Source organism: Octopus bimaculoides, chromosome 9 (genome assembly GCF_001194135.2).
Source record: "Octopus bimaculoides isolate UCB-OBI-ISO-001 chromosome 9, ASM119413v2, whole genome shotgun sequence".
NCBI classification, from domain to species: Eukaryota; Metazoa; Mollusca; class Cephalopoda; order Octopoda; family Octopodidae; genus Octopus; species Octopus bimaculoides.
This window is the reverse complement of record NC_068989.1, coordinates 34,136,531-34,152,155: the sequence shown is the minus strand read 5'-3', so window position 1 is coordinate 34,152,155 and position 15,625 is coordinate 34,136,531. Positions and strand designations below refer to the sequence as shown.

The 15,625-nt window shown below is 34.5% G+C and overlaps 1 protein-coding gene across 2 annotated transcripts; it reads right to left on the bottom strand.

The window, feature by feature from the left end:
• Positions 1 to 3,200: 3,200 nt before the first annotated feature.
• LOC106868284 (zinc finger protein 227) lies at positions 3,201 to 14,657 on the bottom strand. 2 transcript variants are annotated; one of them, XM_014913473.2, is made up of 2 exons: positions 14,151 to 14,657; positions 3,201 to 7,547 (listed from the first exon to the last, which is right to left on the bottom strand). In XM_014913473.2, exon 2 carries the CDS (start codon positions 7,204 to 7,206, stop codon positions 5,890 to 5,892), a length of 1,317 nt encoding a protein of 438 aa, XP_014768959.1. In that variant the 5' UTR covers positions 7,207 to 7,547; positions 14,151 to 14,657; the 3' UTR covers positions 3,201 to 5,889. The 2 variants fall into 2 exon arrangements, with proteins under 2 accessions (XP_014768959.1, XP_014768958.1); XM_014913472.2 differs by having other exon boundaries at positions 14,165 to 14,657.
• Positions 14,658 to 15,625: the final 968 nt, after the last annotated feature.

Below are 15,625 nucleotides of genomic sequence, written 5' to 3'. Positions count from 1 at the left end.
ATTCTCTCTCTGTGAAAGTATCTGTCACTACAGTATCGAAATGTGATTGTTTCAGTTAGTGGAATAGTTTCATTTTTAAAGTGAAAGTATTTGACATGAGTGTTTTTGTTTCACTTTTGACACGTAATACTTAAATAGTGGAGATATTATGTTGCCATGTGCTCGAACTCTGCAAGAAGTTAATAATTTTTTTTGACTAAAACACAACTGGAACCCTAAGTAAGGCATGTGTAAAATTTGAATGAAATTGGTTGCGTAGTTCTCGAGTTTTAGAGATTCACACACACAGACAGACAGACACACATTCTCATTTTTATATATATAGATTAATCATATTTCGGCCAGAGTTCTTTCGTCACACTTCTGTGACCTCATCAGTGGTCCTTTGCTTTCTTCTTACTTATTTGTGTGTCCCTCCTTACTAACGATCAGCCATTTTTATTTTGTATGTGTCTATATTTGCACATGCGTATCCCTCTATGTTTGTCTATATTTAGTAAGTGCATGAGTGTGTATGGGGAGTGCCTGTATTATCTGTATCCCGTTTATACATGTTCGTTTAATTTGTTCATGTGTTTATACCTACTTTTTTTTGTATTTGATTTAATTTTGTTAACGTATGTAGTTATTTAATTCCATGTGTTTATCTGTGTATTGTATTATATTTTGTTCATATTGTTATCAGACCATATGTTATAAAAGACCTTTCAAAATTCTTTGTCAGTCAGATTGGTTCTGTCATTCAGACTACTAGGACCAAACGGAACAAAATTATTTATTTTCTCTTATAAGGTTTGATCTTATTCATTTTTGGTTAAGCGACCACCATCAATGTCAGCACCCAGTTTTCACTTTTTCTCTGCATGGTACAAGAATGCCCTCCACTATCCTTTTTCTACCTTTTCAAATTTAGCTTTTACTTCCTGCTTCAACATACTCTCATTGCATTCTTCAATACCAGGGTCTCTCCCTTCCATAAACCATTCTACAGTCCATCTTTCTCCATCAAATTCTGCATGGAAGTTTTTCTCCTCAGCTCTGTTAACTCCTGAATATTTCAATATCATGATGCAATAACTTCTGAATATCACCTGTCCCAACTTCTTCAAACCTCACTTCCTGCATCATTCGTACAACACTATTGCTGAGGCTGTTTTTCTTTTATAATATAGTCTTCCTTAACTCTATTAGGAGACAGTTTTTTCCAAAACCCCAATGAGATATGAATGCCTAACTTCTGAGTTTCCTTAGTATTTTTTATTGCAAGCATAATTTAATTTTTCAAGAATTCTTTGGCACATGTTCATTAGTACTCACTGTAATCACTTGTGTTTCTCAAAGATCATTGCAAAACAAATGATGCAGTGACTGATGAGCAAGCAGAAAGAAAGTGTTCTAGAGCTGTGTCAAGCAGTTCTTCCTCAATAGAGCAGTCCTTAAAGAAGTGAAGCAGCATCACTTAAGTTAACTGACTACACAACTATGGAAATGCATTTGTTCCTTGCTTGCACATACAGGAGACAAAACTTGTCAAATCTCCATTTGCTATGGTGGATGCTATTAAAAGACTGACTACATCATTATCCACTAAGAATTGAAGCAACTACTATTCTCACAAACAAAATTAGTATATCAATAGGAAAGCTTGCCTTTACTAAGGTTCATTCTTGCACTGAACTTGTCAACCCTACAAGTGATATGTAAGGGCTACAAGTTAGGATCTGCCAAGGAGAGAAAAAAGTCACACACACCTTTCCTGCTGATGATCTTAAGTTATGTTCTGATAAATTCATGACAGTAAGAGACAATTTGGGTTGGCCACAATATTCTTATAGAGCATATGAACAGAGTTTGGTCAGGTTAAGTGTTCATATTTGGTCATCAATTGAGGAAAGACACTTACCTAGACAATGGATGTCAATGGTCTCTCTCCCCTATCTCCAATAATGAATGTGTTTTTTTTTTATATTTGCGGAGTCTGGAGGAAAAGCCTTATTTGGTTTGTTGGTGATTCTACACCAGTGGAATTAATACCATTAATGCTACTCTTGAACCTTTGAAATCCGACACTTGATGAGCAGGTAAAGAATTCCAGAGGGCCAATGTTCTGGAAAGGAAGGATTGGGCATACTGATCAGTGCAGGACCTGAGGGTTGGACACAATAAGGGTGATGGTAAGAAGATGGACAAGTAGACAGGAGTGCTTGACAGGAGATGGCTTGAGCATATCCAGCTCCAAGGAGCAAACATTATAGTAACAGTAGAAAAAGTTGAGAAAGTAAACAGCATGCCTGTGGGCCATAGACTGGAGTGTATCTATTGTCAGTGGGAATGCTGGGAGGCTTCCTGGATGCAGTCGAGGATGCTTGTATATGTTAGCAGTAGCAACATTTCAAATGTGAAAGCAATACACCATTGTGAACCTCAGCTGAGCTTTGTCAGGTATCAGTAATTACTAGAAGTTGAAATATCTTCTTGCCTGAAGAGAAGGCTCAGTTATTGGATGCCATCCTATGTTAAGGATGTACTTTTTTGCCAGGATAAAACCTCAGAGATACTGAAACTTAACAACTATTGAAGTGATTCTGAGGACTCTTGATAAGTGCGATTCATGTTTAAGTGGAGTGTGGTGCAATATTATTTCCTTGATGAGTGGCATTTGTGCTTTTTTGCTACTGGAAAAAGACAAGATAGGCGTATCTTCATTGGAGAATACTTTCAAAGCCTCTGTTCATAGAGTTAGTGGGTACTTGGCATGTGGTACCAAGGTTGCAAATGGGTAATTTATAGCTGGAGAATGTTCGAGAGTAATGAAGGATAGTGTCATCTATGTAAATGTAGGTCTTATTGAAAATGGTGGCAAGTAAGTTGTTACTATACAGAAGACTAAGAGACAATTGAACCTTGGAGCACCTTAAAATTGATAAAGCAAAAAAAGAACTGACAATATGGCATGTAGTATTAGTGCTAGCACCAGCATTTGGGATACTAAACTGGGCACTCAAAGAGGTTTTCAGCATAAATGTTAAGACAAGAAAGATACTAACAACTACTGACACACAGCAGCAATAACACTGGAATAATATATAAAAGTGGTTCAAACAGTCATTGAGGGCAACCTCATATCACTCAGACGACACCTATTGAACAGAAAAGAAAGAAATGAATACATCATGTGAACTCAGTGAAAAATAGTAGCATTAGTTTCAAGTAATTTATTTGAAGAAGCGGAATAAAAAAAAAAACAATGAATTTATTCATTGAATTCACACATACAACATAAAGAAAAATTAAGTTTGTGTTTTATTTTTAATTGAAGTTTATTTTTTTCTCACATCTCATTGAAAAAATAAACGGCTATGAATATTTCACTTTCATATGCAACCATAGACTGTGAGATGAAAGGAAAAAGGGATAAAAACAGGAAAAGAAATAGAAAAGTAATAAAAATAGCAACAGTAAAATAGTTAATTCTACAGCATTCTGGTTTATTGAATGCAGTTCCTTATGCCACTTGAAACTACATATTTTTATGGTTGGTAAACTATTTTACAAAAACCTGCAGTTAGTAAGGCAGTCAATTCTGCAGTTTGTAAAGTAAATATATTCATAATCATCATCATTTTCTACTTGAATATTTTTCAATATACAGCAACTAAGAATAGAAAAAGGAAACTAATGAAACTTACTATTTACAACTTTTTGCATGAGGCAGATTTGGCTACGCTATTTCACTGAAATGATATATTAATATTGTGGACAAAAAATTCTCATTCATTGTCTGCCACAAATATTACTAACATACACACACACACATTCACATATATATAGTGCTAGAGAGAACTCACCAAGTCATTCAAACATGGTGAAATGAATGTTGAAAGTAGCTGGGATTTACATATATATACATATAAATATTTAGGTCCTTTGCTTAACGTCCCTGTTGTCTCTACATCAACCACTGTCGTGATACCTTCTCATATCGTTACCATACATCATTATTACTCATCCTCTCTTCAGTGGTGGCCTGTAGATAAAATTAGTAGGGTGCTGCATCAGAAAATTTTTAGCCGTTGTTTTAATATTGTGTAATAGGAAACAAACATATAAAAAGAATATTTATACATAAACTTGATTGGCTCATGTTTTAGCCACTGCCAGGCAGTGTGTTTAATTTGTTCACTGAACACTGCCATGAATTCCCCCTTGTTTTTCAAAAATCCCCCCTAATTCACAAAATAAGGGAGGAAAATCTGCCCTATTTTTCAAATCCTGGCAGCAACACTGAAGCTGGAAGCAGGATAATAATCTAATTCTACACTTCATCACATTCAAGAATATAAACACGTTTTTAAGCACAACATATGCAGAGTCAAAAAGAAACATTACCTTTCACCAGCACTGAGTGAATGATAGTGCTGTCTCTCCCTAGCGTGAAGCTTCCTATCTCAGACATGTGAGCATGCACACAACAGCCAAACACTGCATCGCCGGAACTGTGAAGTGCAGAGTTCTATATAAGGATTTTTGTATTTTTTTCATAAACTAGGGGATGGCTACTGACATTAAGCTTAAGGATTATATAATGTACAAGTATAAAGAAAGAATTAAAGAAAAAAGGACTTGTTATATTGAATGTTATCGATAATATCGAGTGAAAATAGGGGGTGCTGCAGTTCCTATATACAAGCTGCCACTGCTAAGGATGTTAGGAAAGTCATTAGACCTGTACATCTCTCTCTACAAACCACACTGAGGAATGGCACTGAATCTACTTTTATTCAATCCCCACCAACCATCATGCTCTAAATATGCTTAGCTATCACCCTTTCTATACCAACAGTGAATATTCTTGCACTCTACCTCTCCTATGCTCATGCCAATTACTCTGTTTCTACTCTTATACATATGTTCCATTGACCCATTCATTCATTCTGGGTTTCTTCTGGTATCACTCTATCAATATTGAGTGAATGAATACAGAAAAAAGTAGTGATAACTCTTTAGTCTTATGAGGCAAAAAGAAACCTCTCTAGTTTGGGGCCACAATTACATTCACCTAGTACACTCTGTAAAGTGTACAGAGCAAAAAATAAATAAGTAAAAAGCATCCAATGCACTCTGTTAAGTAGTTGGGGAATGAGTAGAAACAAGACATAACAAACTTTCTAGTGCTCATCACTCATCACTCTTACTCATTTTCACAACATTCACCATCTTTCCATTTTCTTTCTATTTGCATTATTTTATCAGTGCAACAAAGGAAGGTAGTATCTGCTAAACCATATGATTAGCCTTTCTCTTCCCATCATTCATCCCTCACTTTTATTTGCTGCATTACTCTGGTGATGTAATTATGGACACATTAGTTTGAGTGAATGAATACATCATAGGGTAGTGAAAACTCTGTTCTTATGGCACACAAGGTAAGTAACCCCACTAATGCTGGGGGCGGGGTTGACAAAATGCACCCAGTACATTCTATTTTCAACTTTCTACATTAACATGTTTCAACCCCTGCTTGTTGCAGTAATTCCAGATAAGAACTGATTCATACTGTGATGCCCTGTCCAACTCATTGAAAGTGAATATAAAATGATGATGAATGACAATGATAATTTTTCTCTAGCCAGTATTCAACTGTAGATTACAAGTGTAGACTGACTTTGGAATGATTTTCAACAAACTTTGCTAGATCTTTTTTCCTGAGTACTCATTTCTCAACAAGTGTGTAATTCACGAAAAAAGATTTTCCAAATATTTACATGATAGGGTTTATCTCAATGAAGAGCATTTTCATAGATATAAAAGGTGAGAATTTATGGAGAATGATTTCCAATATATTCTTCAAGGTGCACTTATTTATAGAAGAGAAAGATTTTTCATGTTTCATTCAAAAGGCTTCTTTCTGGTGTGTATGTTTTTGTGTCTTTTGAGAGTAGAATTATCAGAGAATGATTTTGCACATATTTCACAGTGGAAGAGTTTTTCTCCAGAGTGTATTGCTTTGTGAACTACAAGATTAGATTTAACAGCAAATGATTTCAAACATATTTCACAGTGGAAGGGTTTTTCTCCAGTATGTGTTCTTTTGTGTTTGGTTAAGTCACTATTCTGGATAAAAGATTTCCCACATGTCTCACAATGATAAGGTTTTTCTCCAGTGTGTATTATTTTGTGTCTTATGAAATTAGCATTGTGGAGAAAAGTTTTCCCACATATTTCACAATGAAACATGTTTTCCCCAGTGTGTATTTGTTGGTGTGTTTTTAATAGAGTGTGAGTGATAAAAGATTTTGAACATACTTCACAGCAATAAGGTTTTTCTCCAGTGTGTCTGCGTTTGTGAACTACAAGACTAGAATTAACAGAGAATGATTTCCCACAAATTTCACAATGGAAGGGTTTTTCTCCAGTGTGACTACGTTTGTGAATAACAAGACCTGAATTATGAGCAAAAGATTTGCCACATATTTCACAGTAGAAGGGGTTTTCCCCTGTGTGATTACGTTTATGGATAAGAAGATGATAATTCTCAATGAAAGATTTGCCACATATTTCACAGTGGAAGGGTTTTTCTCCAGTGTGACTACGTTTATGGAGAACCAGAGGATAATTCTCAATGAATGATTTCCCACAAATTTCACACTGAAACGATTTTTCTCCAGTGTGCAATCTTATGTGTTTTCTTACATTACTGTTAGAGGCAAAAGACTTGCCACAAATTTCACAGTAATAAGGTTTTTCTCCAGTATGTATTGATTTGTGAACTACAAGATGAGAATTCTGAATGAAGGATTTCCCACAGATTTCACAATGATAGGGTTTTTTCCCAGTGTGTATCCTTTTGTGAACTATAAGATTTGAATTAACAGAGAATGATTTTCCACATATTTTACAGTGATAAGGTTTCTCTCCAGTATGTATTCTTTTGTGTATTGTTAATTTTTTGTTAGAGACAAAATTTTTCCCACATACTTCACAATAATAACGTTTTTCTTTATTATGTATTTCTCTGTGTGTGATGACTTCATTTTCTGAAGAGAACATTTTCCTACAAATCTGACAACGGTATTCAGAAATATTTCTTTGTTTAGAAAATGTTTTGCCACATAAACGTTTCCCACCACTGTAAGTCTGTGTAACTGAATCTACATTTGTAAAAACAGTTGTGTTAGAAGTGTCTATGCGATCAATATCCTCCATATTAATTCCTAACAAATTCTTAAAATCTGAGAAGTGTCTGTGAGTATCTGTTACAGTTGAATTTCTTGGATGTCATGAGACACTGTTTATAAATGTTCAAAATGTGCAGTGTAGTTTTATTTTCTACTTACCACTAGAGTGCTTGTTAGTAACTAAATACTCTCCAAATGACACACATAGTTTTAGTTGAAAAAAATTCTGTTTTCACATTCAGATGAGCAGATATGGTTAATGGATGCTATGTGAGTTATACAAAATAGTGAATCCATAAATGATTGGTAGCAGTCACTCTGGTGCGCATAGATGTTCCACAACAGTTTGTAAGGGAAAACTCAGCAAAACTGTAAAGCAAGAAAAGATATGATTAGACAACTGTAGGAGAAAGAATACACACACACACATATATATGCATTTATACATATAAAGATGCATATAATACATGCAAGCATATATATGGTCTCAACTGTGTTAAAAAAAGTTAAACACTGCCTAGGAATTAATAGGCAAGAAGCAGGAGGAAAATATTTGAGCAACATGTCCATTATGTCTACACCTGCTTATTGTGACAAATATCAAATCTTAAACATAAATTGCTTCATACCTATAGCTACAAAGCACATAAATTAAAAAGAAAAGAATACAGAAAACAAAAAATATCAAAATGAACATTGCCATCCAAAGAATTATGGAACTTAGAAACCATAAAACATTAAATCAAATTAGTAAACTAAATGTTAGTGAACATAGTTCAAAACACAGTTTGCCAATACATAAAACATAAAATAATAACTTAAGGAAAAATCAACCTAGAACTGAAAATATATGGATCAATTAAAGAATGTAAACCAAGACATTGCTACCTAACAATCTATAACATATAAATAAAACACAAAAATGTTAGAACAATCCAAATATAAACTAGTAGAATAATAGATCACTTCAACTATCAGGTTTCAGTTATCTCAAAAAACAACACATGGGAATAAACCAGTGTAGACCAATATCTATTAAATATAAATTTTAATTATAGAAAATATATTATCCCCTACAAAAACCATATAAGATTGATTAAAACACCAAAATCATAATGGAAATACTAACATGAAAACATAATTAAAATGAACCAAAGGAATAACATCACTTTAACTAACTGTCATTCATCACTTACAACTAAAATCAATGGAGACCTATAACTAAAGAACATTTATAATCAACGAACGGAAGTTCATAATTAATCTCTAATGGTAACCTACCATCAAACTTTTAAACAGTACTAGACTTACTACCCAGTGTTGCCTGGTAAAGTATTCAGAGAATTGTTTGCCAGTTTGTAGAATGGGAATTCATGGTACTTATACATGTATATATATTTAACCTAACTTCTAGACTTATTTAATTGGCACTATCCAAACAATAGTAATCAATTTAATGTCTAAAGAAAATTGTGAGTAGCTGTCCAATATGGTGATGGATCTGGCCATGAATGACAACGGAGGGATTCCATATGTTTCTTTTAGGAATAACTTCTTTCCCACTGAATGATGTCATTTGGAAGAGGCAGTTGTATTGTCTGATATTCTTCCTGAATTCTTTTGCAAGATGGTCATCACTGTTGTATAAACGGATAAGTTCATTTGGTAGAGATTGTAAATTGTCAATACAAACTTTTCCCTTCATGCAGCAGAAATTTGCAGTTTCATCACAGAACAAGAATGCATGATAGTAAGAGCATATTTTATTTATCACAGATACATCAGCAGAAAAAGTGGATCCATTTCTTTCCATTGCTCCTCTGTCCTTCTTTCTTTCCTCACACTGTAGTTTAAGAGTCATGCAGCCCTCATCTCAGACGTTTTTGCAAGTCTTCTGCTATTTGTTCTTTATCTCACATCCTATCTTCCTCAGTCTCTCTTCACCTCCTTCTTGTTGCATGACTCTCTTATCCTGCTATCATCTCAGCTGTTTCCTGTTGTCCCCTTGCCCTTGCTTCTTTCCGACACCTTTTGGCATCATCTCTTGACCACGATGATCCCCATCTCTTTCCACGTGACATAATTGATAACTGAAGTTCTGATACTTGATGGTTGCAGTATTAAAGATGAAAATAAAATTTTTTCAGAGCTGTTCATTTCCATATTTGTGAACATTTAATAATAATAATAAAAAAAAAAACATGAAAGTCCAAAATATTGGTGGGACAAGAGTAAATTAGAAATGTGGTTGTTTGTTTCTTATTAACTTTTCATTTCTTTCCAAAATCATAATCTCCATTGATGAAAACAGGAATCCAAAGAATTTTCTTTTAAATAAGAAAAAGGGGCAAATGATTTAAGGGAAATTTTGCTGTTACTTCTAGCATGTTGACAAAGTACACTGAGGTCTTCTAAATATCGTCTGCAGTGTTTCTCAAAGGATGTGTGCCTCATTCCAGCCTTAGGTGGTTCTGTGGGACTTGAAAAAGGAGTGTATATGGGGGTAGGGTTTAAAAAATTTTAATTTTGGAAACAATTATTTTCCAGAGATTTGGCCGTTATTTCTAACATTTTCCTCATTTCACATACATTACAGAATATTAGTATGCCTGGCAAACTGTGATGTTTAAGCTGCATGCAGATCGGTCAAAATCATATTCTAAAAATTCAGCTTGTTGGAGCATTCTAAGAGGTACTAAAGTTGTCAGTTAAACACATTTGAAATTTAATGATTACTCTATGTATGAAAGCACGAATTTAACTTTATGAGCATTACAAAATATCTGTTTTAATGTTAAAATACCATAATAAAAAATATGAAAACCAGACCATGTTTTAATTTTATTCAACTGATATATTATTCTACATACATTCACACAAATTTGAAGCAAAATATATATATCTCATATAAAACAGACCTGTGTGTATGTGTATTTGCTTTTCACACGAAAACAGCTGTGCGAATTGCTTCCATACTTGGGATGCATGAATAATTTAACCTCAGATACATAATAAGATCTTCAGTTTTTTTTTTTTTAAATTAAAAATAGATAATATTGCTTTATATATATATGATTCACTTCCTTAAAAAGGTTTCTCAATGTCAACTTCCAGTATTGACACAGCAACAGCAAAATTTTGTTTTTATTTGCAAAGCCTCTCACTCTCTATTTTAATCTTTTCATTTCAAGTTTTAATTCGCTATTTGTAAACAACTACGATAAATTACTAAAAGAAATACTTACTAAGTTCACAAATTAAAATATTTGGTACAAATGAGCTTTTATTTATATGATTTTTTTCATTTCATGTTTATTTCTTTTATTGTTTGCAATGTTCTCTTCCCCCCCCTCTCTCTCTCTCTCTCTCACACACACACACACGTTTTTGTATGTACATCTGTATACATGTGTGTGTGTTTGTGAGAGAAAGAGGGAGAGAGTGATCTTTATCGTATGTATGTGTGCGTGTGTGTGAGACAGAGAGAGAGAAAGAGTGATGTATAAGTGGTACTCACTCTGTCTGTCTGTCTCTCTCTCTCTCACACATGCACACATACATACATACAAAAAAGATGTATGCATATTTATGTATGTACGTATACATGACAACACACCCCTTCTCTCTCTCACACACATGTCCATTTCATCTGATGTTTTATACTGTGTGTATATGTCTGTGTGTGTGCGTGGGGTATTCCACAATCGCCATTTATTTCCATCACTCTTGTGAAGATATTCACGTAACTCATTTTTTCATTTAATACCCATTTTAATTTTTGAAAATGTTTCCGAAAACAATGTTCTCACTCTCTACAAGAGGAGACAGGGTAGATGATCAGTATTCTACAGTGAAGCAAAGATGAGTACAGGTAGCTGGAGTCAATGTTGAATTCTGCAACTCTGTTAACTCTATTAAATATGCTTGCAAATATATAAACAAAGGTTTAGATGCTGCAACATACACTCGTATACAGAATGGCAGTTAGCAGATCCATAAAAATGACAAAGTTGCACAGTATGACAGAGGAAGATACATCAGTACCGATGAGGCATTTTGGTGCATATTCAATTTTCTCATCCATGAGAGGTACCCAGCTATCATTCATTTGAGTGTCCATCTAGAGAATGGCCACAGGGTTATCTTTACAAAACAAACAGCCTTGCAACAAGCATTTTCTCCAAAAGAAACTACCCTTCCTGCCTTTTTTAAGTTGTGTCAAGTAGATGAAGATGCAAGAAAACTCCCTTAACCACAATTACCCAAGTATTACACCTGGAGAAACAATACAGCTCCTTCTGCATGAAGTACGTGATTCTAAATCATTCCAAGATTCGAGGTGAGTAAATGGTCATGTGTGTGAAACTTATAGGGAAGAATGCTGTCAACAAGGCTTTTTAGAAAATGATTAGCATTGGGACCTTGCATTGACCGAAACATCAGTATCAGATTCTCCAAGGAAATTCCATAACTTTTTTGCAATTATACTGGAACATGTGTCAACTTGGCAGTCCCTTACTGCTTTGGATGAAACATCATGAGGACATGGCTGATGACATAAAGTATGCAGGCAAACTCAGATATCAGTTCTCTAAACAATTTTTAACCAAGCACTGATTAAAACTGAGGATCAAGTTTTGGCCATGGGAGGCAAAAATCTGCTAGAGTCTGGCTCTGGACTGCCAAAAACAAACTGTTAAAATTAGTGATTGAACTTCAAAAGACATAGCAAGAGAGACGAATTATGACAATCACAGACTTGGCTGCATTTGTGAATGAACATGAATCTAAACTTCTTCCAGAACAATGCTGTGCATATGATAAAATTATTTCATCAGTCAGAGAAAAAAGCAGTAGAATTTTCTTTCTTGATGCTCCTGGTGGCACAGGTAAAACACTTGTAACAACATTGCTTCTCTCCAAGGTAAGGCAACAAAAAAGAATTGCAGTTGATGTGGCATCATCTGGTATTGCTGCCCCACTTCTTCCAGGAGGACAAACAGCTCATTCTTCTTCTTAAATTACTGTTAAACCTGGTCACAAGTGACAGTCCAATTTGTAACATAAGCAAAGGTTCAACAGAAGCGTTGCGCCAATGCCACCTGATCGTTTGGGCTGAATGCACCATGTCACATAGACTTGATAAGACCTTACAAGACATAAGAGGCAACAATAAATGCATGGGAGGAGTTACATTAGTTTTATCAGGAGACTTTAGACAGACATTACCAGTCATTCCAAGATGAACAAAATCTGATGAAATAAAAGCATGCATTAACTCTTCACACCTAAGGAATAAAGTACAGAAATTCTCCTTCAATGCTAACATGCAAGCTTTAATACACGGGGACCAATGTGCAGAACAGTTTTCAACCTGACTCCTCCAATTAGGAAATGGGAAAGTACCATTTGATGGGAATGGTGATATGAATTTGGCTCATATTGCTATTATGGTAAATTCCCCAGCTGAATTGAAGAACAGGGTATTGCCAGACTTAAGTAATAATTATAATTCACATAAATGGTTGAGTGAAAGGGCGTTTCTTGCTCCAAAAATTGAGACAGTAGCAAGGATTAACCATGAATTAATGAATAAGATTCCAACAGTCATTAAGAAGTACAAATCAGTTGATTCAGTCCTTGATGAAAATCAAGCTGTCCATTACCCAACAGAGTTCCTTAATTCTCTTGAACCAGCTGAACTCCTCCACATAAACTTTTTCTGAAGGTAGGAGTCCTAATAATGCTTCTAAGAAATTTAGATCCTCCTAAATTATGCAATGGGACAAGGTTGATTGTGAAGACATTATCACCTAATGTGATAGAAGCTACCATCATCACTGGATGAGCCTTTGGGGAAGAGATTTTCATTCCAAGAATTCCAATCAAACCAACAGACATGCCATTTGAGTTCAAATGAACATAATTCCCAGTGCGGCTTTGCTTTGCAATGTCTATTAATAAAGCTCAAGGTCAGACTTTGAAATCTACAGGCTTGCTTTTCTTATGGTCAACTTTATGTTGGTTGCTCCAAGGTTGGTAGTTTGCAAGACTTATTTGTCTATGCTCCTAACCAGGAAACAAAGAATGTTGTTTACCCAGAAGCACTGATTACTTGCAGCGGAAACTGCAATTGCCTCGAGTAACACTAATAGTAATTGAAAACTATATTTTTCGTTTTTAACACACAAAGCGCGACGAGCCACGATCGTGACCGTCAGGCACAGGTCGACAGGCTACGATCGTGGCCCAGATAGATGCATTTAATTTATGGGCGTTTGTTGGGGTCTAATGTCACTCAAACGCTCCGATACACCCCAGAATGCAAGAGGACTAATAGTTCAACTAATGACTTTTCAGATGATGTAAAACTTGCCACCATTATATATTACGAAGATATTTAAACTATTTTTTGTTTTTTTATGTGTGCATGGTAGTCTCATTTTCATAAAATGTGCTCAGCAGTCTATGCTATGTAAGTGCAAATCCCAGCGCTTTATGGGTTAATTGAAAATTAAACCAAGTTGGTGTTACTTCCCCTGACAATACTCAATTAACATGTGCGAGAATGAATGAATTAACTATTTCGTTTAATTGTATGAATTCTCTTGAGTAGAACGCAAATTTGAAAACAATTTCTGAAAATTCAAAAAAACAGAAAGGTTATATGGGATGCTTAAACCACAATTCCGCTCTTAATTTTAAGTTTTATAGTTATTTCATGCCAAAGAGTCAACTAGACGCTTTATTGTCAGATATATTATTTTTGAGTTTACTAATTGTATGTCGCTGGTGTTATTTAAGCAAGAAATATCAAGGAGACCGAAAAAATATCAAATTCGACGCTTATAGACATGGAAGTACATTCCAATTTTTGTTAGATACTTGTTTTGCATCTTTTAAAAGATCAGCATAACCGGTGTTATGTAAACAACAAGAGAATTAAAACGATATGCAATAATAGACACATACTGAAGAATCCATACCTTCAAACCTCTTTGGGTGTAGTCTTTGTCGAGTCGTGTCAATAACAGTTTAACAAGATGCTCATGTGTAGACCTTTACATACAGAAGTCTCAATAACTTCTTTTAACAAATCAGTTGTTTCGTATCAGTTAAATAATAATATTATCAATTGCCTTAAGCATTTGAACTGATAATCCCAATCCCTGTTAATACATTAAAATGTATTTTATTGAGGTCTCATGCTTCTTTTGTTACATGATACAATGAATAAGGAAGATAGATATAAAGACAGATGGGATCCAGTACCATCCTTACACAGGAAGTATGATATAGTTAAGAAATAACTTTGCATTATTGTCTCCCATAGTTTGATGAAACAACACATCCTCTCGTCCTTCGAATGAACCATTGGCAAGACTGTCGGTATATCTTCTATACCGGCCTATGATTAAGAACAAATAAATAAAAGAACCTGTTATATCCTTCAGATCCCACCAAGTTTGTCTTTCTCTCTCTCTTTTGCCCGTTATTTTATTTACGTAGCGGTGGCTGAAAAAGCGTAGTTCACACCTTCTGAAATTTTAAAATTAAGAGAAATTTTTCAAATTTGGTTTATTGGTATAATTTTTTAACGCTGAATCTGATATTGTTATTCGCTTGTTCCAGAAAAAAATTAGCAAAATGTTAGAGATTTAAAGTTTGATTTAAAATCAGAAAATAGGATTTGCAAACTTTAACCCATAAAGCGCTTAGATTTGCACTTACATAGCATAGACTGCTGAGCACATTTTATGAAAATGAGACTACCATGCACACATAAAAACAAAAAATAGTTTGAGTGAGACATTAGACCCCAACAAACTCCCATAAATTAAATGCATCTATCTGGGCCACGATCGTGGCCGGTCAACCTGTGCCTGACGGTCACGATCGTGGCTCATCACGCTTTATGTGTTAAAAGCTATTAACTTTTTAGGATCTTTTCTGCTTGGCTCATACTTTTCAATTCCTTTAATTTTCTTCCAATTGATTTCAAATTTGGTGTACTGATGTAGTTTTGTATGTTAATTATGGAAATGAAATTCATTTTTGCCATAAATTAATAGATATAGAGTTAAAAGCTTTTAAAGTTTGCAAATTTGGGTTATTGGTGGTTGTATCTGTAATAACAAGCCAAGGCATAATCTGCTTAAGCAATTCGAAAACTACAGATATATTGGTGACTGTTTCCATAGTAACAAACCAACATATAGTCTGCTTTCTAACCACATGCACTTTACCCTTTTGTTGTGCTGTCACTACCTCATGGAGGATTTTTTTCCATTTTATATTGTTTGCATGCCAACATTTTACACAACTTTATTCATTGAAACTTATTAAAACTTCCATCATTGTTATGTTTTGTCTCATATTGACATAGACAGTTATTATGAAGAAAATGCCAGTTTTCCAAATCTTGTTTTCTGATTGAGTAAAAATAA